Source organism: Amia ocellicauda, chromosome 10, assembly GCF_036373705.1.
Source record: "Amia ocellicauda isolate fAmiCal2 chromosome 10, fAmiCal2.hap1, whole genome shotgun sequence".
NCBI lineage: Eukaryota > Metazoa > Chordata > Actinopteri > Amiiformes > Amiidae > Amia > Amia ocellicauda.
This window is the reverse complement of record NC_089859.1, coordinates 24,052,523-24,079,916: the sequence shown is the minus strand read 5'-3', so window position 1 is coordinate 24,079,916 and position 27,394 is coordinate 24,052,523. Positions and strand designations below refer to the sequence as shown.

General features: G+C 40.8%; 1 protein-coding gene across 1 annotated transcript in view; it reads left to right on the top strand.

The window, feature by feature from the left end:
• jazf1b (JAZF zinc finger 1b) overlaps positions 1 to 27,362 on the top strand; it is a 51,658-nt gene extending 24,296 nt beyond the window's left edge. Inside the window, exons 2-5 of the mRNA XM_066715654.1 lie at positions 1,698 to 1,770; positions 17,854 to 18,050; positions 22,008 to 22,177; positions 25,036 to 27,362. Of these exons, the coding sequence (XP_066571751.1) occupies positions 1,698 to 1,770; positions 17,854 to 18,050; positions 22,008 to 22,177; positions 25,036 to 25,212 (617 nt within the window). The 3' untranslated portion in view covers positions 25,213 to 27,362. The remainder of the gene's footprint in view (positions 1 to 1,697; positions 1,771 to 17,853; positions 18,051 to 22,007; positions 22,178 to 25,035) is intronic.
• The last annotated feature ends 32 nt before the right edge of the window (positions 27,363 to 27,394 follow it).

Sequence of the window (27,394 nt, the reverse complement as noted above, 5' to 3'; positions counted from 1 at the left end):
CTCGGCGTTCGGTACAGATCTGTCTCTGCCTGTGCTGCTCCAGAAATGGCCTGTTGGCCGGGCAGTTCTGGCCAAGAGGGCCCCCCCACACCAATACAACCACATCTACAGCCGGTAATTTAATAACAGACCTCCTCTGGTAGAACTGAGGTTTACAAGAGCTGTGGCTGCCTCAAAGCCATCCAGACCACCGCATGCAGTGAAAACTAGCTCGGGGAGGAGTGGACACGCACACCCGCCCGGCCTGCCGTGATGTCGTGTGCGCAGAGTTGTTCTGGAGTGCCAGAGTTAATCTGCTCAGCGCTACGCTCCAATTTGTTATCATCCGAGACATTTTCACTGCCTGAGGGGTGTTCTCTATGGTTTCTTCCACAACAAAGTACTATCTTGTCTGTTAACCAAAACCCTGGCAGCGGGCAGCAGTCTCGAATGGCTCTTTCTTTTGAGTTTGGAGTTGTAAGGGGGTTCTGATAGTGTCCACGATGTGCCAGTCTTCCATGTCACACTAACTGCTTCGGCTTAAGACAAGAACCCAGTTTATTCTCCGTTTCTGGAGGCTTCCAACCTGACCTGCATTATCTTTCACTCCCATCCTGTGTTGCTGTTTCCCATACCCTACCACCTGGGCGTGCTGTACTTTCCCATCCTAACCTCCCATGTAACTCCAGTCAGTCCAGCTGCACTTATTTTGTCTTTCTGGAGCCAGAGAGTGCCAGTCTTTGAGGTACTAATCTCCTGACCTATTGAGTCTGACAGACTGGCAAGTGTGAAGGATGTTTCTGGTTGACACTTTCAAGCGTCCGCTCTGGGTTGAGCATGAAGTTGGATGACATTGACCGTTATACTTTGCTGTGCTTCCATTTGATACACAACCTGTGATATTTGTTGATTGACAACCCAATGTGGGAAGGCTGATGCAATAGAAGTTGAAATTCTCTTGCAGGGAACTTGTGGTACAATTATAGAAATCCTCCAATTAATGTTTTTCCACCTACAGTTTCTATTAAAAAAACATACATACTCCTGTTGATATTTTTATGCATTTTATTTTCTTAGCTACACCAATTCCACCGAGCCTATAACACTGAAACGAATTTGCATGTTTATATCTCCTGCCGTTTTATCGCCCACATAAAACAATATTTCGGTGTCTTGGTGTTCTATGGAGTACTTCTTATTCTGTGAATACATATTTATGATTTGGAACCTATTAAAATGTTATTGGATTTGTCATGTGTTATCGGTGTGTTCAAACTTTTCCTCTCTCTCCCTCCCTCCCTCAAAATTACACGCTTGCAAAAGATGTTTCTTCAGCATAATTGTTTTAATTAGCATCTCTCGCTTGTACACTTGCACTAATGACGAGTTTATTTATACATCTCTATTGCTTCTTTTACTTCACAAACCACAGTGAACAGATTGTAACTGACATGCTGGAAACTGTGTTTTTTCCATTTTGACTTTAAACATCAGTTTCTCATTTGGAGGAAAGAAAAAGAATCTCAGATGTTGGTCAAGGATTTGAAAATGCAGATTTTAAGGTGTTATGAGGGTTCGAGTCTTTAATTAGGAAATCTGCATTCATGAGAGGTGAACTGAGAGTGTCCGCGTCTTTTGAGTATTCACATATAGGGTACGTGTTCTGGAAAGTGTGTGGTTTAATTATTTGCTAATATGTATTTTTTCTTCTTTCTTAGATACTGATCCTCGGGTTTTAGAAAAACAGGAGCTGCAGCAACCAACTTATGTTGCTCTCAGTTATATTAACAGGTGAGCTTTTCTTGTTTTTTTTCCCCCTATTCAATATTTTCAAATCTAAATGTTTAGTTTTCTGTGCTTTTATGCAATTCAGGATACTTGCACCCACAGTACAAACTACTGAAGTCCTATTCTGCCAGGTGTTCACACAACAAGTACGATGGGGGATACAGAGAGGATTTGCAGTGAGAGAGTGACCGCCGTTGTGGTCAATAGGAGGGCTAGTTAAACTGCTACACGTCTTCAAAGAGAGGTGTGATTTAAGGGAGATAAGGAAACTCTCATTTACTGTGCTTACTCCCCAGTAATAAAGGATCTGCCCCACAGCAAAGTTATTGATTCACAGCTGCCTGAGGTCTTTCAGGAGTACACTAGGAAAAAAAGGCTAATACAAATCACCTGAGTACGACGCTGCTGGCCGAGGGGCTGACAGGCCATTCGATTACTTTAATTCAGGTAGTTTGGATCCCACATTCCCCCCCAAGGAGTATTTTCTGCACATGGGCAGTCATCGTTTTCATTGTTTCTTTGAGTGGTATTTTATTATAATTAGACTTTTAATTAGTCCTATATTTCAGTGATAAATACCAGTGATATTTCCCCAAACTTCTCCACAGAGTAAAGCTTCTTGCGGTCAGGAGAGAGCATGCTTTGTCCTCAGTGCTACAGGTTTCTGATCACTGTGTGTTTTCATATGCAGTGCCATGTGGGAAGATTAGTCATTTCATTTTAAAATGATTGTACAAAGAACCTCACACCCTCTGTAGTAAGGCCTCACCCAGTGTGGTTAAAAGGTATGGCGTTGTTAAACACCTGGAAGCCAAGATTACTGTAATCCATCTGCCACCGAGGATGCAACAGCTTCAGAGAGGAGCTTTTTAAATGAAGTCTTTAATTATAACTTGTACTGTACAGGATAATTTTAGAAACGTGTCATTAATGATTGACTGAGGTTTGGAAGGAACACGGCAGGTTTTGTGTGTGTGTTCATGACGGGATTGTTCTTGATTTTCTACATGAGATGGAAAAGGGAGAACTAAAAGGAAATCAATTTTCACAAATGTTACCATGCTGATTTATCCTTCAACTCTCCAACTTGAGTCCATGTCAGATCTCTTCCAGGGTCTGTAAGGATTCAGGGGGATCTGAATGCCAAATGTGAGGGTTATTAGTTGGGGAAAAAGATCGATCTAACCTTGAAGAAAGCAGATTTCCGTTTCATATCAAGACAACAGTGTAAAGATAAACCTGTAACTGAGCTGAAGGGACGCAGTTGTATTGTAACGTCTGAACTACCGTTTTCAACCTTGGCATAAAGTTTGAATCGATAAGAGCAGTACACAAGGTCCTTCGGCAATATGAAAGTGTATATTCCAAGACATTATTATTATTAATATTTTGATGACAATGTTCAGTCTACTTGACATGACATGCTTTTAAAAATCTTTCCATTTCATTGAGCAGTACTTTGTGTATTAGCACGTCGTGCTTGTACCCACTGTGAAATCTCTCACGATGATTACATGTCATTTTGCGTAGCTCTTAACAGATAGAAATGTCTTTACAATTATAAAGCATTCAATAACATCAGTGCATGAGTAGCCTGAGGGACAGTTAAGTCTGTCTGTACAATAATATAAGCAGGGCTGAAAGCCAGTGTGAAAAACCCAAACATTTATATATCTGACAATTAGATTTGCTAGAAATTTTAAACTGGTGGACAAAAAGCTCATTAAGTTAGAAGGCCTCTATAATTAGAGCACATTCGCTCAGGGCAGCCTAATTAGTGTTACGGCATGAGGAAGGGGCCTACAAAGTGATGGCAAGATGCATAGAAAGGATTGTTTACAGGTGACAGAATACCACTTTATAGAGACTTCAATTAGTAATATCGATGTGATTTTTTTGTTTTTTACCAGCTTCATAACAAGACATTTAAATAAAGAAAATAAATGCTGGGCCTTAACTATTAAACATTTCATTTCTATTTTACACCAAACCCAACAGACTTTCATTAAATCAAATTGTTATAATGGTAATCTTTTTAATTGTTTATTTTCTGGCTATTTTTAATCAAATTACTACTGCAGATCTAGAAGACAGTGGAAGTTTTTGACCCAGTGACGACCTTGCATTTAAATATTACCTTCCCGAAAGTTTTAACTTATAGGAAGAATACACACTGTGGCAAACTTGAGAAAGGGCAGCCTGCTTGTAATTACCAGGGTATAAAAATCCAAGATTAACAATCCGTGAAGGTTTCTGCGTTACAAAAAAGAAAAAGTAACAATCTGATGTGGAATAAAATATGTAGTGCAGTTATTGAATTACCTGAATACTTAAATCACGTTTAGATGAAGAAATCAGGTACCCCCTGGCAGGCAGGACCAGAGCATTAATTATTTATGGGTGGTGTCATGTTGACTTATGGGCCTAGCCTTTTAATAATGCCCTGGGTTGTCAGGGCTGCCCGAGATTAGCATTCCTGCAGCATATGTGCTGTATGTGCAGTAAAATCTGAAACCCAGCATCCATAGGAGGTGGCTGTGAAACACTGGTGCTTTAGAAGAACTCGGCTGTATGTAGAATTGGGATTTTTGTCTATAAAAATACATTTGTTTTGGAAATATCCAAGTTTAAAGTTAATTTGTGTCAAAATGTCCAAGTGAAACACCACTTCTCTGACCAGTAAGAGTTTTATAATGGTGACTGTCTCCAGTTTTCTACTGTCGTTGTGTAGCATTATTAAGTGTTGCCATCAGATCAATTCCACTTTTCACTTCTGCCTTTTAGTAGAAACCCCCGAAAAAACAATAAAACCACAAATAACCAGAATCCAAAACATCTGTATATACAGTAAATATACAATAAATATTTGGACAGTGACACAATTGTCATCATTTTGGCTCTGTACGCCACCACAATGGATGTGAAAGGAAACAATTAAGATGTGCTTTAAGTGTAAATTTTCATCTTTAATTTGAGGGTAGTTACATCCAAATTGGGTGAATGGTGTAGGAATTACAACCATTTTTATATGTGGTCCCCCCAATTTTAGGGGCTCAAAAGTATTTGGACAAACTAACATAATCATGAATTAAATTGTGAGTTTCAATACTTGGTTGCAAATCCTTTGCAGTCAATGGCTGCCTGAAGTCTGGAACCCATAGACATCACCAGATATTGGGTTTCTTCCCTGGTGATGCTCTGTCAGGCCTGCACTGCAGCTGTCTATAGTTCCTGCTTATTCTTGGGGCGTTTTGCCAACAGTTTTGCCTTAGAAATCAAAACAAACCAATCAGAGAGAGAGCAAAAACATTAGGTGTGGCCAAATCAACTATTTGGTACATTCTTAAAAAGAAAGAACGCACTGGTGAGCTCAGGAACACCAAAAGGCCCAGAAGACCACGGACAGCAACTGTGGTGGGTGACTGAAGAATTCTTTCCCAGGTGAAAAGAAACCCTTCACAACAGTTGGCCAGATCAAGAACACCCTCCAGGAGGTAGGCGTATCTGTGTCAAAGTCAACAATCAAGAGAAGACTTCACCAGAGTAAACACACAGGGTTTACCACAAGATTTAAACAGGAAACAGGAAGACCAGATTAGAGTTTGCCAAAAAACATCTAAAGCACCCTGTACAGTTCTGGAACAGCATCCTATGGACAGATGAGACAAAGATCAACTTGTACCAGAATGATGGGAAAGAGAAGAGTATGGAGAAGGGAAGGAACTGCTCATGATCCGAAGCATACCACCTCATCTGTGAAGCATGTTATGGGCATGTATGGCTGCCAAGGGAACTGGTTGCCTTGTATTTACTGATGATGTGACTGCTGACAAAAGCAGCAGGATGAATTCTGAAGTGTTTAGGGCTATATTATCTGCTCAGATTCAGCCAAATGCTTTAAAACTCACTGGATGGCGCTTCACAGTGCAGATGGACAATGAACCGAAGCATACTGTGAAAGCAACCCAAGAGTTTTTTAAGGCGAAGAAGTGGAATGTTCTGCAATAGCCAAGTCAATCACCTGACCTGAATCCAACTGAGCAGCATTTCACTTGCTGAAGGCAAAACTGAAGGCAAAATGCCCCAAGAACAAGCAGGAACTAAAGACAGCTGCAGTGCAGGCCTGGCAGAGCATCACCAGGGAAGAAACCCAATATCTGGTGATGTCTATGGGTTCTAGACTTCAGGCAGCCATTGACTGCAAAGGACTTGCAACCAAGTAATGAAACTCACAATTTAATTCATGATTATGTTAGTTTGTCCAAATACTTTTGAGCCCCTAAAGTTGGCGGGGGGCACATATAAAATGGGTGAAATTCCTACACCGTTCACCCAATTTGGATGTAACTACCCTCAAATTAAAGATGAAACAGAGGTAAAATGATGACAGTTGTGTCACTGTCCAGATGTTTATGGACCTAACAGTATGCAACATTCTTTCTACTCAACCTATCTTTTCTTTCTCCCCCCACAAAATTACTATTTATGTTGGGCAAGTTTGTGCTCGATCAGGACTGCAGTGAGAGATGATGTATGAGGCAAAGAGACTTTCTCGAGAAAAAACAAATGCAAGCTTTTAGTGACTGAAAATGAAATTGAATCAAAGTTGGCTAAGTGGCCCGAAATGAAATAAAGAAAAAGATAACTCAGTCAACTCGGATAAGTAGTCACTGTCCCATACGCTGCTATCAGTTTGCCTACTTTAATTGCCATATCAGCCCACCTCCAAAATAGTGTTGGTTTGATCCCACACACGTCTAAATAAGGTGAGTTCTGGAAGTCAATTGGACTAGAGACAAACCCACATAATGCATATGTAATAATCTCGGGATTCATATTTTATTATGGAAACTAAAGAACAAACAAGATTTTACAGAAAAGGAGTTCCATTCAATTCAATGCTGTACGATTACTAAACGCACAACAAAAAGCTAACTGGACTGCCTACATGCACCAAGTTCTTGGTATAAGTGTTGTTAGGAATACAGGTAATTGATGTGAATGCAATCACTATCATTTTAATCTCCAGTAATGCCAAAGAAGGTGTTAATTATTAGTCTTGCTTAAAGTTAGGACTTTACTGTAACATAGACAACATAGAGTCTAGCAAAACGCAACATTTAATGAAGATTTTTTTTTCTGATGTGAAGTATTTATAAAAACATCCGATTCCTTCGCTTAGGAAGTGGAGAACCACAAGTGTTGACAGGGTTGCGTTTCATAGTCACAATAATTGAAGAGCTAGTGGATCTATCTATGACAAAATATAGGGTTTCCGGGGCTACAGAAAGCGTTTAGAATAAAACATTTTTCACAGGGCGGCTGGGGCAGAAATCAGAGAAGGATTTGTCCACTTATGTCATGTGGAAAGGTGAAAGTGTAATGTGCAAGGAACAGCCGTGGAGAAATATCATGTAGAAAATAAATATTTACGGTTGTTGGAATTGTGAGACGGATGTAGGTTTTTTTTTTTTTTTTAGAAGTTGATACTTTATTTTTATGACCTTTGCCATAGATCTGAACTTATAGTAAGGCAGTAGTACAGTGTGAAGGATATTTAGGTATATAGGTCTCTGTGCTCCTAAACTAATTGTAACAAAACTCCATTCATAACTCCCATCATTATCATCCGTTTATGAGTTCCTTTATTTATATTTCCAATTACAGAACTCGAGTGATTTCTCCTGAGGGAAATATTTATAATTTTACAATTTGTTAAATGCTGTTTGGATGTAGATCTCTGTGCCAAGATAAGTACCGAGTGGTGGTTATTCAGCAACACTCGCTTAGGGCTACTTTTTAAACTCTACTGATTTTTGTTACTCCTGATTTTTACTGTCTCAAACTAATTTAACAGTATATAATATATAGGCCTACTCTTTTTTTTTTTATTACTAATTGGTTTATGTTCACACTACACTGTTCTGGTTATTGTGTGTGCCTTTGAATGAGATGAAAATGCATTGTACCGCGGTAAAGTAAGGAGTTTCTATTGTTGATTTATTTATTGTGTGCCATAAAATTCTTCTAACATGAATCTGGTTTTAAAAATTAAATAAATCAAGCTGTAAGGGATCCAAAATACTCCACTGGGTGGGCCGTCTCTCCCTTCAGTCACATGTGAAGTTGTGGTGGTGTATTCTGCACAGTGTAGTCATTAAATAACATTTACTTCACATGCAAACAGTGTACAGCCCTCTGTGCTTTTTCATTACACAGCTTTTATGTCTGGATATCACTTGAGAGAGAACTGAATGAACACTTATAGGGATATGTAACTAATTACCTAAATTGGTCTTTAGCTGATCCAAACCCCAACTATATATATTTCTGTATTTTTGTATGCTTTCCAAACACGCATTGCCTGTTCTTTTAATGCATGGAATAGAACAAGTGACACAATTAATAGATACACTGGCGAGTGTGTGGGAGTCATTGGATTACCTGTATTTTTAAGTGACTCTCAGTTTGGTGGCAAATTTGTACAGAAATCCCTTCCAGCGAAACAAAAATGGAGCCTTTTAGTGGGAGAACTAAAGGGAAACATTTGTCTGAAATGCTTTGAAACGAGGAGCGTCCAGAGACTTGGAACTGTGAACATCGTCAATATCCGCTCAGCGGGACGCGGCCTGTTTCTGCTTACACCAACCCTCACTTTGGCTACTCACTCACGATCAATTAGGAACATTTGTTTGTTTGTTTCCTCAGTTTATTTTAATTTAAAGAGTACTTTTATATTTTTAATAAGAAGAAAGTGATTATATAAGCGCCTGAGTTTTTTCAGATTTCTGTGGGCAGCGTGTTCTTTTTGATTAAAAATATGGAGCACACACTTTATTGAGTTTAGCGATGCAAAATCAGCAAAAACACACAACCAAACAGATGTCATGAATTGTTTGAATTGTGTTTCTGATTTTCTGTAGGTTTCATTCTGAATGATTCATTTCAATAAAAGAGCCACGAGTTTCATCTTGCGTCGTAGTTGTTTGTTGGCTTCGTGCAGTAGGCATGTCGTACTCGCAGGCTGGGTCAGGGAATTATATGGAAGTTGAACGGACTGGGTAGAAAAAGAAAATTAGAAAATGTCTGCATTCGTTTCACACTCCATCAGAACAATAAGCAATATTTGAACAATTATTCATTCAGAAAACAGCAATGATATTAATCACAACTTGCTGCTTTAAAAACAAAAAACAAAAAAAACATTGTCACAAGTAAATCCCTGCCTTGAACCTCCTTCTGAAATTCAGCTGCAATAACACTAATCTCTGCCCAACTGAATTCACACACTGTAAACTTCACATACAGTTTTTGAATATGAATAGTATTTGAATAGAAAACATTGTATTACACTTATTAAAATCATAGAGGCAGCAAACATGCCATGCATAAATGCAGATGTTTACTCTCCGGTTGCTGCTGTTCATATTTTTTGAAATATTGTTTATTTTTTAAACCAAGCCTGTAAGTACTGGACTCGTTCCCTTTCTTTTTCCTCGTCCTCGTTCTCCTGTTAACTGATCATATCAAATCAAGATTAGTAGAATTTGTAATATGTGGTATGTGGCTCTTTCGGGGTTAGGTAATAGTATTATCTTTCAGTGTGGTTGTGTAGAAATGATAACCCCAAAACGTGCGTCTCACGGTTCCCAGATAGCAGACTTGACATCTGGCAGGAATCCCAGACTGGAGTTGCTACACACACAATGTGAAGTACTTGTTGCTTATTGTTTATTTTTTTGAAAAATGAACCACAATGTGCTTTGTGTTAAACTTTTATTTAATCATTTTACTGAAGGAGTTGCAAATGCACGTTGTGTTCTTTAAATCCAATCTTTAAATATATGCACGAAACTGAAAATAAATTATATATATTTCAGTGTAGTTCTCTGAGACTCAGTGCCTTACTTTAAGTAAATGTATTGGAACGTAAAAGGTCAAAGATTTTACTAAATGTAATGTATCGAATGCCGTACTGTAGCACAAATGTTGTAACTAGTGGTGCAATGTCTTTGAAGTTATAAATTAAATCTAAAACAGACTATATATTTATATGTATTGATTTTTGTTTTCATTTTCAGTTTAGACTGAGGCCTGGATGAAATCAGGAAGTTGACCCACCTGCCAGTTATAAATTACAATACCAATGACAATACCTGACTCACTATGCAGGGCTGGGTTAGTGATTGAATGGCGAGTTGTCGAGGCTCTTATTTGGTCGAGGATATGTGAGAATATATTTTGCTCCATTTACATTTGCCATAACTTCAGTAAACCTATGCTACCAGAAAGCGATAGATGCTGCTCAGTCATAATATGTCCATCACAGCAGGGTTGTGATGAAGTTGTCTGCCAATACGTGCGCCACACGGATCACTGTCGGTTTCAGTGTAATTTCCAGAAAAAACATACAACGTAGACATACAGTACCATATGTTTCATACTAAGCTCTTCATATGATATTAAAATGTAAAAAATGGCATAGGGGGCCAACGCAACCGTCCTGGCTGCCTGTGTGACATTACAGGGGGTTATTATTGGAGTTTGTCAATTAGAAATGCGCCACTAATGGCCGTGTCTCCACAGTCTCCTACTGGCTTCGGCTCCACAACGTAATTGTCTGGTGTTGGGAGTTTTGCTGCGGTGAGCTTTATCATTTTGTCAGCTCACTAATAAAAGGTCGCTGCAGGTGCAGACATGCCTGCATTTACATATGGCGTGTGAGGGGGCATTGTGGGAAGCCACCCTCAAAGGTGAGTTTGAGTATTCGTTACAAATGACACCCATGCTGCGATGCCATAATTGACAAGCATTCCCTTTATTAAGTTGGTCTGCTGAGATAATTAGCACTCAGGGTTGCAGTTTTTTAATCGGACTCGAGTCGGATAATTTATCACCGTGGTTGCGTGCTGTCAGGGTAGTGGAATAAATACTCATTAATGATGAATAGAGATTAAGCACAGATTTAAATCGAAATCCAGGCCAAGGAGTACTTATTAAAGGTCTGATTTCAATGTTTATGGTGCTAATTTAGCATGATTTAGGCATATAAATGAGGTTCCGTGACTCATTTCTATAGAAAACAGTGGAGAGGATGGCGTGGTTCGAGTCCTGGCTTTATGTAAATGGATAATGACTGGAATAAGGGTTATTTCCTGGTTTGAAGAGGTTATGAGGAGTGTGTTCAGTAAAGCTGAAATAGCTAATTACCTGAAAGTCAAATGAGAGAGATCCTCCTGTCCGAATAAATATCTCATTAGCACATTTATTTCTTTGATCAATCTTGTTATACACCAAGACAAGTATGACAGAAGTGTCTATTAATTACATTAATCTCTTAATAAAATGTGTTCAACATTAGTAACATAAAAGAAAAACCATTGGCATTTCAGTTGGGAGTCCATTTCTTTTTGTTGGAAAGACTTGCCTCCTGTCCTAGCAGTCCAACTGCTGGAAAGAAGAGTAATTTATAGATTATGGTAAATGTTAATCAACAAAACCAGTTGCCAAATGAATGCCATATGTTCCCTTGTCTAAGATGTACATGAAAAGGAAAAGCAAGAAGTCTAATGAAGCCCACTGGTCCTGTCAGTGCTCTGATGTTGGCTGTTTCAGTTCTCAGTCTTACTTCATTCCCCCCCACTCTCTCAAGCTTTTTTTGCTACTGATTGTCTCATCTTTTCCGGATTATACGAGACGGGTGGATTATCAGAATGTGTCACTACGGATGAAAAGGCTGCAACTGAGCGAGATCTGTGTAAAACGGACCGTGTCGATGCACGGTTTTAATCCGAGATGACACTATCAGTGGTTCAATTTCTTCTGTAAACCATACTGTAATTGAAACAAATGATGGTACCAGAGGATCTTGGCTCGGGCTCTTTGTCTCAAGCTTGATGTGACACGTCTGCTGGTTTTCAGTTGCGGTTTCTCACTGAGGTTCTTGCCATCGCCCCTAGGAGCCCAGAGTAGTTCTCGCTCCGTCTCGGGTTCACGCCGGTGCACAGTGTGTAAGAATTCACTGGACAAGTCTGAGCTCTGCCGACCGTGTTCACACTGACGTGTACGAGGGGAGAAGCTCACCTTGTCTTACATTCCTGAGTTAATTTATAGTTGACAACCACAGAATCTGGCATTAATATACACTTACAACAGAATATGCTTGCTCCATAATGTTTGTGGGTAAAGAGAAAGCTATATGTTTTGATATCTTTGATATCTTGTTATGAGAGGAAGAAAATGTACTTAAATAAATAATACAAAAAAAAATCATATGCTTTGTCCTCATTAAAATATATGATTTGTAATAGTTTTAGTTTTTTAGTACATCTAAAATATCCAGGAATCTGGTATTGCTGATATTTACAAGAATAGACCTCTCTTACAATCTTTTGTAGAAGGTGGGATTTTCAAAGTGTTCATTATACATCAGTTTTATGGATTGTGTGGGTATGGATACTAAAGGTCTCTTATTCAATTCTTACATTGTATATAAAGGATGTTCCAGCTTTTTTTTGTGGGGGTGTAGAGTAACAGTTTAGAGCTATCTATACAGGGTGGAAGCCAGATTTATATTCTGCAAACTTTGCTAGACTCCATAAATGGTTGAGCCCCATTAATGACGTGTTAGTCGAGTATGTCCTTGCCATGTTAGGCTGTTTATAAACCACGCAGCCCTGTGGCTTACCTCAAGAGAGACACAGGACAGAGGAGACAGCTGGGCTTCACCCTGATGAAACCCGAGAAGCCCAATTAAATATTTCGGTGACCAGAGGACACAGGGGCTGCAGTGTGCTGTGACCCACTCGCAACCGGATCTGCTCTAGGCTGGGCCTGGGTGAGAGGTGTCGGGCTTAACGAGCATTCGGGGTTTAAAACAAAAGGGTGTTTGTGGCCCCGTGTCGTGTGGAGTGACCCTCCCAACTTTGCCAAGCTTCCAGTGGAAATCTCACCGGGACTGGAGTGAGGGGAGCGGCTTTTAAGGAAGGGTCTCTGACTGGGCTAGATTACAATCAAGCTCCAGTGTACTTAGCATAGGTAGTTAAGTGTGTAAAGGTCCGAGTGGCAGGTCGTTTTGAGGTCTATTTTGGAGCCAAATATATCGGAATGACTGACGCTGAATCCGGTGCTTTTAAAGAAATCAGATTTAAAATAATATATTTTCTTCTACACAAAAAAAGGATATAATTGAAGATATATTTTAGTCAGGTTTTCTATTGTCGGCAACAGTAAATGGGCCTTCCTATATCCACGGCACTGGAGACCTGGAAACAGCCCAAATTAGGCTGAAGGCTACATGTGGAATTAATGACAATGTTAGCACACCAAGCTTTTAAACTAGCATATGGCTAATTAAATGGAATAAAACTTTAAAGTGGTTGAAATGAAGGGTGGGGGAGGGGCAAGGAAAAAAAAAAAAAAAAAGCATATGTCATATTGGCAGCTTGCAGAATTGCCCCCCCAGTTACAAGACCCGCAAATCTTGCATCCAATTTCCTGGACTTATCTTGTGAGTGCCAGCACGCAGTGTGGGGTATTCTGGACTGGATCGCATTTAACTTCTGTTGTTGAGAGGGTGGTGGGTTTTTTCTTTGCCATTTCAGACACTACCCATTATGCACTACAGTCTGCCAGTCTTGCCAAAGCCCAGCAGGTAGTCTGAACGGTACATATATCTTAGTAAGAAAGCTCTCCTGATGTAGACAAGATGTGGGCTGTAAACTGAACTACTGTACAGGAATGTGTGTGTGGAGTTCAGAGGGGCGGGGGAGCGGGTGTTGTGTTGTCCATCGACTGACGGGTTGTTAAAGACCACCTATGTGAAGAAAAGACAGTGGGGTTGGTTTCCAGAAACTCAGTAGTTTTCAATTAAGAATAGTGTGTGTGCGTGTGCATGCGTGTGCGTGTGTGTGTGGTAATCCACAGCTCTTCAAGAACTTTGTAAGTTCTTATGAAAACATTACTTTCATATCAACAATCCGTGACATGAAATGCTAACTTTAAAAAGAGCAATTATATTTATGACGGTATGATTGTAGTTTAAAAGGCGTCTGAAAGAAGACAAAGATGCAAGCAGAGGATAAAACTGGATGAAAATAAAGTTTAATCTGATGTCATTTTCCCATACGATTATTTAGTCTCATCACCACGACAGAGACGGTAAAACTGAAATGCAGAAGAGGATGTTTAGTGTGAGCTTAACTGTACATTTCCTATTAAATATTGCAGTGTCTTGTATGGTTATTTGATGTGTTTTAGGCTACAGAACCATTTTAGTGTGCTGTGAAGATTCGCAGAGTGAGAATTTTATAGTGCGCTGGCTTCACGGGCTGCGAGTCAGTTTGGCACGTTACATTGTGAATCGCTTGAAGCTTCAGGTGGCCTTTTCTGTGCTCATCGTTGTTCAGAGCAGTCATGTTGCTGCTAGCTGAGCTTACCAAGCGGCAAACCAGCCTGACATGATTACAGTTTGACACGCCTGCCAAAACATTATACAATATCTATTTAAAATTCCATCCCCACATTTTTTCTAAATGAAAGACCTAGTATTATGGAGAAAGAGGGGGGAAAGAACTTCTCCATTTGTAGTTTTCAAAAACCAGAAACCAAACAATTTCTGTTTGAATGTACTAAACAGTATGACTAAATAGGTTTAATAACATCCATACAGCTTTACACAAATCTTTTAAGGCATATTTGCAGTCTTTCCCAGGAGAGTTATAGGACCGTGACATCATGTGATTGTTGGAAATACAGTTTGGTTCTCCTCCCCAGTTTAATAAATTGCTGTTAGTATTTTTCTACACATCAGAGCATTTTATTTATTAGTTAGGCTCCCAGCAGGGGGCACTGGAGGGGACACAGTAATGACCTCCTACCAGCAGCAGGATTGATGAGCTAATGGCCAATTAAGAGCGAGATTGTTCCCTGTGATTTGCACAATGGCGGCACGCTACACAATCACTTTCCAATCGGAGGAATTAATTGGTTCTATCATTTTACAAGTGTGAACTTCTATATTTTTGAAGTGTTGGTTTATTATCGGGGTTTAAATCATTTTTCTTCTTTCTGTAAAGCTACTCGGCTGGTCTTTGCAGTGCGTGGATCTGGCCTGCAGAGGGCGGTCTTACCCTGCTGTGTGGGGCGATGGGGGAAGGGCAGGAGGCCTGGCAGTGGGGGAAGGGAAACCTGCCTTCACTTCCATTAATGCTGTCTTGCATAAACCTGCAGAGCCGGGCAGCTGTTTTTTTCAGGGCGCTGTGCCATGTGGGGACGAAAGGAATCATCGCCTGCTTATTTATCATAATATTGAATCACCAGGGGATGGGCCGTCTCTTTTGGGAAGAATGGTTCTCATCTGAGGAAAGCAGCTCCTCTCTCCTCCTCTGCTCCACAGCGGTTTTAGTCTTAGTAGCACTTTTTCAGATCTAGGGCAATCGCATCAAAATGATCAACAGAATACATTGTTTAATTATTATTTCAGTGTAAAAACAACAACTTAAATAAGTACAATATCCAGTTACTGAAGATATTTACATCAAAATAAAGTGAATGAACTGAATGAGCTGTAACTTTATTTATTTGTGCTCACATGTGCTCCTCTGAAGCCGTACGTGTTTGTGCTTCTTAATGAAAACTTTCTTGTGTGCAGCAACGGCACTAAAGTGGATCAAACGCAGAGGAAGGAACTTCCTGCTGCCCTCTGCCTTCCAGGCACGGCGTCCCGCTCCTGCACATGCCAATCTGTTTTCATCATAGCAGGGTTTCACTTTATGTTCAGCAGGACAATTGCCTCACTGTACACACATTAATTTGGGAGCACTCTTGCTCTATGGGGTCTTTATTTCAAGATTACAGAAGTGGTTAAGTTTGAAAATGCCAGCCTTGCTGTTACAATGTTACAGGGCGCTTCGACCTTAAACTGGAGGTGTGGAGGACCATGGGGTGCGCTTTCTCTTTCCAATCTGTTCAATCTTGTGTTCAGTAGAATAAGAATGTATATTTTCACAGGCAATTGATAAATTAGAGCTTATAAGAGAACTGGAGTACATTTTTCTTCGAATAATCTACACCCTTTTAAATCCCTTGTGATCAGATATTGTTTTAGATGTTTCTCTGGAAAGTATTTGAAGGAATAATTGTTGTATGATCCATATAAAGCTGAGGTATTGCACACCGACCACATGAATGGGATGCTTAACGCTGGCAGGCCAGAGAGGTCTGAGACAGGGAGAAACTAATGGTCATTTATGAAAGTCTTCCATGGCGAATGTGCGGTGATGTCAGTTCATGTGGTCTGAATTTATCTGTAATTCCCGGAGAGACACAGCATGTGTGTGTAATCCCTGGTACCCTTTTTTCTTAAATAAACAGGGGTTCTACCCATATCTTGGTTAAGCATTGATCTGTGGCCTACTTTTCTCCTGTTTCGTCAAACAGTAAAGCTTTATCAGTTGAACAAGTCTGTGTGTGCTAGACTTCAGAATATAGTCCTGAGTGCAGAGATGACACGATCCTACAGGGGGACACTAGCGCAGGACGGCTCACATGGGAGTGTTTCTTCCTAAGGCTGACCACGGTTTTAAAGGGTGTTGTCTTATTTGTATGCGCATATGTTGCGGGCTCCCAGTATGAGGCATCAAATTGCTTTATTTTGCCACTGTGACATTTAAACGGGATCCTCCATCCACCGCCGAATAACCACATCGGAAACAGCAGCCCAGAATTGTTATTAGATTGTCTGTTTGAGGAGGAAGACTGTTCATTATGTCATGTCTTGTCTAATGTTTTATTTAAACATCTGTCTCTCTTCATTTTTCTGCGGTGAGCCAGATTTTAGGCATTCCAGATGACCATATAGGCAGAGCTTCCCAATTATCTTTTCATCATGTGACAAAGTGAACTCCACTTTCAAAAATAAACAGATTAACAACTTCAGCTCATATTTCCCCACCAATGCATATAAACCCTACAAGCACTAATGAAGCCACCTCGTTTATACTCCAGGGCCCCACACATTTATGGTGAGATTGTTTTATTTGGGTGTTATTAAAAAATGTGATTTTACAAGACTCTTCAAGTTTAAACCTACGACACATTTTCACAAAAGTACAATTCTTTGAAAGAATGAGTTCCATATGTACAGTCAGAAGGAGCTGGTTTGTACGAGTCATGTTGAGAAATTAGTTTTTTAAATGCACTTTTCGTGTGTGTTCTCTGATATTCAGGTTGAGTCTATAGAAGAGACGATTACATCATGTATAGGGAATTCTTAAAGGTACAGGGACATTATTATTGATTGTTTTCAAATTGAAAATTGTATTTTTAGAAAGACCAAGAAACTGCTGTGGATTCACACTAGCTTCTCAAACTAAATGCGCTTGGAAGTTGTGTTGTTTACAGAAATAAACTCTTTTGGGAAAACGGTGGGAAATGAAGCTTGGCTAGCACCCAGTCTGCATCCTTCTGCTGTGAGACCAGCCCTCTGTTTCATACTGAACTCATCAGCCTGGTACTCTCTGAAAACAACTTGGTGTGAATGCAAACAATTGTGCAAATAGTATTTTACAGTATCTACTTGCGGGAAATCAGGAAACAATGCCAGTCTTAATCATTTTTTGCTTTTAATTTGTTGTGTACAGTTTATCACCTTGACTACCAAACCTCTGGTTGGGAGGTGTCCTGCAGAAGAGTTCATGGCTGGAAAGAGGTTTCCATTCTGCTCTCCCTACCAAAGAAACTTGGGAGGAATGCTGTCATATGTCCAAAAAAACAAATTGAGATCAAATTGTAATGAAACAAAGCATCTATTACACTGACGTAGAAGACTGTGTGCGGTTATTTGTGTCAAAGTAACCTTGTTGCGGCTTCTCTCCCCCTAAATTTGATGAGGTTATTGTACAGTTCTCCTTCAACAGATAGAAACGAGCCTTGCTGAAGCCAAGCTGATCTGTGGCTGCTGTGTTGTCTCACTGCGCTCGTTTTATTTAAGGTGTTGTTAAAACAGGATCCCGGGTTTTAGAAAATAAATAAGTGATAGTAATAATAATAATAATAATAATAATAATAATATATCCCTTTTCCCAGGTTTATGACTGATGCAGCCCGTCGGGAGCAGGAATCCCTGAAAAAGAAGATCCAGCCCAAGCTGTCCCTGACCCTGTCCAGTGGAGTGTCCCGCGGGAATGTGTCCACGCCCCCCCGCCACAGCAGCGGCAGCCTGACGCCTCCTGTCACCCCCCCAATCACCCCGTCCTCGTCGTTCCGCAGCAGTACCCCCACAGGTAGGCCCGGCGGACGCGCACCAGGGGCTGGCGGATGTCTGTCAGGTGCGTGAGGAGCAGTCTGAACCGGCCGCTGGCTTTTGTTCATGCCCAGACAGAGCATCACGTAGGCAAAATCTCATAGATTCACCCCGGTAATATGCAGAGTGACAAATAAAAAATCTAGTGTCTCTTCCTGGCCTCCCTCCTCTATCCTCAGTATCTTGACGGCTCTATCCCACAACACATTCCCTGATATTGTTCTGCCTCACAACATTCAGCAGCTGTAATTTGTGATTGACTTAATTATACAGCAACTGCATTGTGTTCTTCCTTGTTTTGGGTTCAGAATTACACAGTGCGGTGCGTAGGGCTCTGTTGGGTAGGAAAACCCCCTGATCAGTGCCTTTGCCGTCACTGCGAGGGAATGAGCTTTTTTGCATGTCAATTGAACTCCATCAATGCACAGGTTTGCGGCTGGGGATTGTTTATTTTACCCCAAATCGCATTTCCCTACAGCTGGGGTGAAGTCATAAATCACACGCCTGTCATGTGACGCACCCTATGATGTAATTGAGATGGAGAAGACAGTTGGTTTGTCTCTGAAATACAGCTGCGGTGTGGACGGCAGGCTGGCTGCTCATGGGAAGTGTATTGTTGTGGGCTACGGGCAGTGTAATTATGCGTTTAAAATGCCGAGTTGGATTTGCAGCCTTCAGCTAGGTTTGAACATGACAATATAAGCACTGACTGAAGTCATGAACCAGATTTATTTTTTTAATATAGTTTGCACTTTCAGAATAGGTATAAAAAATGTGTAGGGTATTGTGAGCATACAATTTGTATTTAATATGTGGGGGGGATATTAGTATCTAAATGCAATGTATTACACCTATGAATGGGGTTTCTTGCAGATCAGGAAATTGTTAAAATCCTACTTTATTGTGAAGTGGGAAACTATGACAGATTGATTTCTTAACAGTTCATTAAATGTCTCCTGCAAATCCAGTTAGTTCCCTGATTACTGTGGCAGAAGACTTTAAAAATGTGTTGTAATAATAAGATAAAATGTTGCATGTTAGTATTTCTGTTAGCATTGTTATATGTTTAAATGTGTATTTCTTTGAACACGTTTTTGTAAAGTGTTCTCATCCCGAGGGCCCTTACTGTGCCCCTCATTAATAAAGCAACGTGCTGTAGGGAGTGGACAGATATGAGTAAGATAGCAGGGCCTGATGGTCTCTTTGGTGCCTTAAAGGAATCCGTCGCTGGGGGGTCCCAATTACCATAAAAACCTGCCAATTTTATGTAAAAATGTCTGAAATAAAACGAGTCGGATCTCATAAGACTTCATACATTTTTCTTAATCCCATTTAGGAGAGTTTGTAATTTTGTGAGTCATAAATATGTCACTAAGAGCCCTGTAAAAAGTCCCCACATGAAGAAACCCTCACATTGTGGAGTTACGACAGCACAGTCTTAGAAATATATCAATTAGCTAAATAAACGAGGGCTGGTGTTGGAGCTCTGGTGGGGCCCGATCTCAGAAATGTTTTCGGAGCCGTTTGTCTGCCAAATGTCTTAAGAAAGCTATTAGTTAAGCCAGGCGAGTGGAGCAAAAAATGCATATTTCCAAACTTAGACTTCGAAAGGCCATCGTAGCCCTGGGTGCCTCTTCATTCATTTGTGTGAATCCGTTTACTAACTATTCCCATGTTTAGTCTGATATGGAGATTATTTTCTCTCTCTCTCTACATCAGTGGCCATAGTTATATTTCTTGTGGTTATTAAAACTCCGGCCAATCTGGACTTTTTTTCATTTTTTGAATTGCTGGTATCAGGGGCTGAAATTAACCCCGAGACCCTTTCTTGAAGGAAATTCTTTCCCACATAGTTGTATTCCTTAGTTTCTGCATCCTAATGGGTCTGGTATTTTGCCGCTAACAAGGCAAACCGTGGGACATGGCAACCCTCCTACACAAATCCCTCCGGGCTGCTGTCGTCGGCAGAGAAAACGAGGACTGCAGGAAGCGCGGATACACCTGTATAGTTCAGAGATACGATACATTTCCTACCAATTATGATGACATTACAGAGCGTCAATATCCACTGGTATCAATGGAAAGGGCTTTTAATTGAAATGTCTTACCAGTTTAAATACTGAGCAGTGTCCTTACAGGCACATGTAGTGAGGGCTTTCTCATTAAAGACTGCGGCACGAAGAATCTCCCCACGGACTCGAGCCAATCCTCTCCATCTCCTCAAAGAATCAAACCAACTCCCAGCGACGTGAAGCTAATTACAGTAAACGTCTTGATATTTTCATGTGTTTTAGGTGCACAGCAGATGTTCGTTTCTGCAGCACAAATGTTTTTAATTCCTGCATGAACTTTGTTAAAACAGTCTTTAAACATGTGCCAGGGTTCAATTAGCATCCTGTGACTTAAGGTGGAAAATTTCCTGCATTGCAGGGGAGTAGAAATTGCATACCACCAACTTTTTCAAATATGTGCTGATTCCACTTAAAGATTTAAGTGTTTTAGAGCACAGTATATTCTGAAAGTGTTTTCTTTAGCTTATTGGGGTTTTTGTCTGTATTTTTCCTCCCCACCATGAGGTCCGTTCCAGGAGATTGGAACAGACCAGCCTAGAGGTCATTTAAAATTGTTCTATTAAATCATTATAGATATAGAGAGAGATATAGATCTACATAAACACGTGTGTATATATATAATAATCAAGAAGCAAAAACTGTACACATCACTCATAAAAGAGGTGTTACACAATGTAAATTGTGTGAGGTTCCCTCTCCCTGGCTGCTAATGAAGGCGGGTGTAAATCAGCAGGGCCCGTCCCGCAGGCACAGGCAGTGGCGTTGCGCAGCGCGTTCCCACCGGCATCGCCGCTCGGCGGGAGAGGAAGAAACTGCATACCTGGAATATTAATTGGTTCTGCTTGTCTTGCTTTATGAATTTACCTCTGCATTTTCTCAGAAATAAACCATATCCAGGAAATAAATCCTGGTAGATCTCAGCAATTTATTTCCTAAGGGCCTGCAGTCAGTCGTGTTTAATTCCACATTAGGCAGAATTCCTTGGTGGCTTCTTGTTATATTACAAGATGTATATTTTTAATCCGTTTCTTCCTGTTCTGTAATTTTGGCAACGGGCCTTATTGAAGAGCCATTATGTATTAATTCCTTGGTAACAGAATGCAACACACATTGTGTAACTTTAATACAAAGGAGATCTTTGTGAAAAGGACTTCCTATTTTGTTCATATTTTTTTTATGTTCATACAGTCAGATATATCTGTCATGATACAGAATTTGTGGACAGTTGACAGTTGATGTCCAAGCTCATTATTTGTCCCAATTCGTAAGACTCCCCCCTGCAGGTCAGCATTGCTATTTCGACACCTAGGTTTAAGTCGAACCTACAGTTCCCTAGCGGCACCGTTAATGTTGCTAAGGGTTAAAATCACACATGTATATTAAGTTCCTCATAAAGAATGATATCCTCTCAGTCGCAGTATCTCGTGGCAGCGTACCTTACGTGTTCCTGATAATATGTCCCCGCCCCGAAAATCAATGAATAAATAAACCTCTCACACTTTGTCGTACACGGCGGCCATCGCTGTGTCCATACGTGCTGTGAAATGATCTCTCAGAGGCGCTGCAGAGGAGAACGTGGTGCCGCCTTTTAAATAGGATTATCTCTCTGTTCCTCTGCCTGCCTTTTGAGTCACCTGGTGTTCCTGTGGGGGGTGTTTTTTTAAAGGGTGCTCTGTACCACCTCTAGTTATGTTTTGAACAGAAGGGATCATCTCCGACACGTGTAGAACGGGCCTTGTGATCGGGGGAGGATAAGGGAAAGACAAATGCCTCTGTCAGCGTTGAGCTACACTCTTGTTTTCCAAGTGGACCACCTTGTCAGCCCCTTGTGTCTCAACTCTAACGTGGGTCTTCTGCTCTCCTAGGCAGCGAATACGACGAGGAAGAGGTGGACTATGAAGAATCGGACAGCGATGAGTCCTGGACCACGGAAAGTGCAATTAGCTCTGAGTCGATCCTCAGCTCCATGTGCATGAACGGCGGAGACGAGAAGCCGTTTGCCTGCCCTGTCCCTGGATGTAAGAAGAGATACAAGGTGAGCCGACGCACTCACACTGCGCGCCTGTCCAGAGTGTGTTGGGATCGGGAGCTGGAAACACACTGGGCCTGTAACCACATGAGACAAACCATTCCAGTTATTCCTGCCTGGCCACAGAAAATATATATATTCTCTAAATAAACACAGTAGTTCAGATGAATGACAACAAGACTATTTACGGTTATAACCAGTTATTTACACTGCTATAGTTATTGACTATTTACGGTTATTTACACTGCTGTAGGTGTTTGGGTAAGCAGGACAAGAAAAACACACACTACACAACCGCATGACATTTATATTTCCACCAGCACCCAGTGACTATTACTGTAAGTCATCAATCGCAGTCCGCTGTCTTAGTGGCTATAGACGACATGTTTCGGTTTAAATGATTTGAACCCAGAAAACGGTCTGCAGATGCAAAAACACTCAAAGCAAATGTCACATTTCCCGAGCCACTGAGTCACTGGGAAGAACGGAGGAAGCGATGGTTTGCAGAGGGGCAGCTGCCTTCGCCCGCCGCGAGGAGAGATCAAAACCAGGGACGTATTGAGAGAGTTCAGTCTTTGGGAGGATACAAATTTTTTTTACCCCCTTAATCAAGTTAGGCAACTAAACAAGGTTAAAGAAATCTAATGAATAATAAATAAATTCTAAGATGGAAATCGTAGTGTCAGTCTGTTTTGGGTCTGAGCCGCCGTCCACGGGCTTGTGCATCGCTGTGTCGGATGTACAGCAACAGTTAACTGATCTGGGCTCTTCTCACGAGCGTGCTACTTGACTGGAGGCTTTTATGGCTGCAGCCGTATGGGGAGGGTGGGAAAATGGTAAAACTGAATGTGTGGTTCAGGAAGGAAACAAACCGTGGTAATCGTAAGAGCTGATTTCCCCAGAGGGCAGCCAGGCATTGCGATGAGGATCTCTTTAGGGGAGAAAAGATGGAAGAATCACCCTGTAATTTGCTACATCCTGTCTGGGCTCTGTTTGACTGCCAGGGCCGCTTCTTTATTGCCCATATAACCGAGGCGTTCCTGCCTGCTCCTGCTATCTCTCTGCCTTCATCTCGAATGCATGAGGCCTGTCCGGCACGTCTTAAGTGCTGGAGCAGCCAGACAGAGGAGGAATTAATGATCCATGCTGGGCCTGACAAACATGGAGAAGCAGCAAATAAAGGGTAATGAGTCTGAGCCGGGGAGAGCGCAGAGCCGGGCCGACGCGAAGACGGGCTGCCTGGCGCTGGCGGCTGACGGCTCAGAGCCGGGCTGGAAACAAAGAGCACTTTGATCCGCGTCGACACGCTTCCCTCTGATTTGTGCGCAGTGCGAATCACACGGCTTCTCATAGTATTATTTAGCTTTTTCCACTCTTAGACCAGCTCTGTGTTTTTAATATATTGATCTACTTCAGTGTACTAATCACATGACTGTGTGTGTGTCTCTGTGCGTGTGCGTGTGCGTGTGTGTCAGTGTGTGCGTGTACATATACACATTTTCTTCTAGGGAAGTAGATTTACATTGCATTATGAAAAAGTGATGTTTCTGTCCAATAATTGTCGATTTACAGGCTTGAGGATCTTTATATTCAACCATTTTTAAACACCGATGCTTCCATTATTTTGGGGAAAAAACATTTGCCTTAAAACACACATTTGCCACGGTGATAAGTCTATTAAAATAACTGTATAAATCTGTTTAGGTGCAAATAGGAGTCCTATGTAATTTGATACAACAATAAAAACTTTAACACCGTTTTAGTGAAGCTACTGTTCAGCAGATTGGGGAAGAAGTCAAACCAGTAATGTAAATTAAAGGAAAAAAAAGTTGTCAATGGAGATTTAAGGGATTGCCTTGTGTTGAAACTGTGATTTAGCAAATTGGTTGCAGGTTGCGTTCAGATTTAGATGTTCTTAAATGCACATATCCAATCCACATCAAACAGGCTTGTAAATTTTACAAGATTTTCCATTCATACATGGCATGTGCGCCGAGGGATAAATCACATTCGTCGTTTGACATAATTATACAGCCGATCAATCTAGAAATTATAAAATCCACTTATCATTACAGGAACTGTCAAACACAAATAGGGCGCAGATGTTTATCATGTCGGGCCGACTTTGAAAGGCCGGGTGTGGAGACTCCTGGCACTTTAACGGGCTTCAGGAGAGACGTGAGGAGGTGATCGTCCGCCATCGTCGGTGGAGAGAGCTGTGAAATATGATGTCCATTAAATAATTTCCAAGCGAAGGCATTTTCTAGATCTGAGAGGGAATGTAAAGATGCGTCTTCCCTTGATTGACGTATCGCTGTCTCAAAGCCTCAGGACGTCCTAGACTTCACAATCCTTCACGTGGCCAGAGTTGGGCAGCGGGAGTGAGTCTGGGATACGATGAAGTCCTTTTAATAAAAAAATACACCTATCTAAAATGTTTAAATTGCTGTTTTTGTTCTCATCCTCATCTTAAAGCGAGGTGTTATCTGCTCTCGTTGTGGCCTGACGTCTGATTGGTCTTCAGTGTGTACAGCCTGTGTAATCATGCCGTCACGATAGATAAACTCTGGTGTCACTGAAAAAAGTGAGTGCTGGTTTGAATACTGATGTTTAACTTCACTGCCTTGGAATGGAAGGAATCAATTTCATTTCTAAACTTTTGCTTGTTTTTTCTGTAACTCGCAGGGTATGCAAGCTCAGAGTGACCAAAATAAATGGTTACTTTCAACGACGTGAAAGATGTTGTATACAGAATTGAAACCCTATGTGAAATTGTAAAAAATTGTATGCATATATTGGAAAAAGCCTGTTGGTTGGTCATTATATATATATATTTACGTGTTTGTTTCTGTCTTGTTTTGCAGAATGTGAATGGTATCAAATACCATGCCAAGAATGGTCACAGAACACAGATCCGTGTGCGCAAACCGTTTAAGTGCCGTTGTGGGAAGAGTTACAAGGCTGCTCAGGGTCTCCGACACCACACCATCAATTTCCATCCTCCGGTGTCCGCCGAGATTATCCGGAAGATGCAGCAGTAAAGATGCTGGTCCCAACTGTGCCAAGAACCTTCACCAGCAACCGCTGATGTTTCGTTTCGTTGTTTTGTTTTAGAACAGCCACCTTTTCGGAGGAGAAACCATTTTCAGCCCTTTAAAAGTACACTACAGTTTGATTGCATGCTTTTTTTTTATCGTTTTCCTTCTTCTGTAATTTGGAATGATGTATCTTTCTAGAGGTCATGGTTTTGTACATTTGCACATTCAGCTATCATACTTATTTTTCATTACTTTTGACATAAGGTGCTATTATACAAAAAAAAAAAAAGGCAAAACAAAGAAAAAAAAAAAAAAAAAGTTAGAAAAATTGTCTGGGACAGTTTCCACAGTAGCTAGTCTGGATTAGCGCGGCGAACACGTCCTGCAGTGAGAGAGGAGCGGAGGGCGGGGGGGTGGCAGTCTAATTTTAAGGAAATCCGGGAGATCAAACCATGAGAACAAACTTCCGTCACGTGTTTAGGCTCATCCCAGCACAGTGTATTGACCGCGTTGAGATGAACGATGCAGTTTGAGACACAACAGGATAAAAAAAGTCTGAATGTTTGTAATATAACATGGATTATTACCTGATATATAAAGTATAATGGTGTATGTATGTATGTATATGTTTGTATGTGTATGTGTGTATATGGATATGTAATACACATATATACATACTTTGATAGCCTAAAAAAGTTGTTTTATACTGTATTTCGCTTTTAAGACATCTGGTTTCGAATAAGGCCACTTCAGTCTCTTCAAGTACCCAGATTAATAATCTCAAAACCATTGATTTTTGCTGATCATGCCACGCGCAGATCTGTGGTCACAATCTGCCAGCGTTCGTGCACAACATCCTGCCCAAACCACCAGACAGTATTCAGAGTGAACTGCGCCATCTTTCTAAAGAGTAAATGTTTCCACTGCAGATGCGATTTCATGGGGAAATGCAACTATTCCTTCATCAGCCCGGGTGAAGTTTTTAAGCACTTTGTAGTTAACCAATTGCCAATAGTGTTTTAATGTTTTATGTTGCCAATATGTGTGACTCCTGTACGAGCATGTGCCTGTGGTTGCAAAGACGGGAATCGAAAATCAAGACGCATTTCACGCAAGGAGGGAGCAGTCGTGTCAAGGGAATTTGTTTTCATCACACCTCCTGTTTTTTGTTTTTTTTGTAATTTGTGCATTTTATATATATATAGATATCTATATATATAGGTATATACAATTTTCTGATTGCCTTGTATTGTAGTTCACAGCATTCCAATGTATTAATTCTGTGTAGCTTTACAGTGAGTGACTCTCTCTTGGGATATATAATGTGAGCCTTATCAATAGTATTGGAAACCAGTATCATGCAGCGCGAGGAGTAATCTGAAGACAGTCCTGGCAGCGTCTCTCTGGGCATGTCGGCCTTCCTCTGGCACAGTGACGTCCCGTTTAATACCAACATGGACCAAGTGTTCTGGTGTCTTTGTAGGACACCTCAAAACCCCCCTTTTTTTTTTTTTTTTTTTTTTTCTGCCGTCTCCAGATATTGATAATTCACTGGATGTCATCCATGTCTTAAACAGCTGTGGCATAGCTGTGGGGGGATAAAAACAGGAGTATTGTATGTGGAACAATGGTCAAGTTGAAGGGCGAGAGGAGCGAGCGAGCAGGCGATGAAACCTCTCACTTCCTGTGAGTTTGGCCCTATTTGGAGATTTCCAGCCCGGCGTGGCGTTCGGCACGAGTCCAGAAAGGAAAGCGATGCGTACAGCCCTGTCTCCGGATCACACGGGCGAGAGCTGGATGGGTTTGCTAAACAGTCATAAAAATGTCATCACTGCATGTAAATGAATATTGTAATGGAATTACAGTTTATATTTAGTTTAACATTGTGACAGTATTATAAAACAGGTAAGGAGGGGACTATTTTGATATACTGTGTATAGTGAATGTATTGTAACGTGTCTGTGCAAGTGCTTTAAATTATATTTTCGTATGTTTTGTGGAGAACAATGTTCCTTTGTGTATGAAGGCAACAGAGGTTATGTTTTGGATCCGAAGGCAATTTACTAAATCAAAACTTTCTTTAAAAAGCTGCTTTATAAATGTAAATCCAATTACATTTAAAAATAAAAAAATGCCTCTGATGTGTCCTTTGAGATTTTCCTTCTGCTCTGTAATGACATCCTGC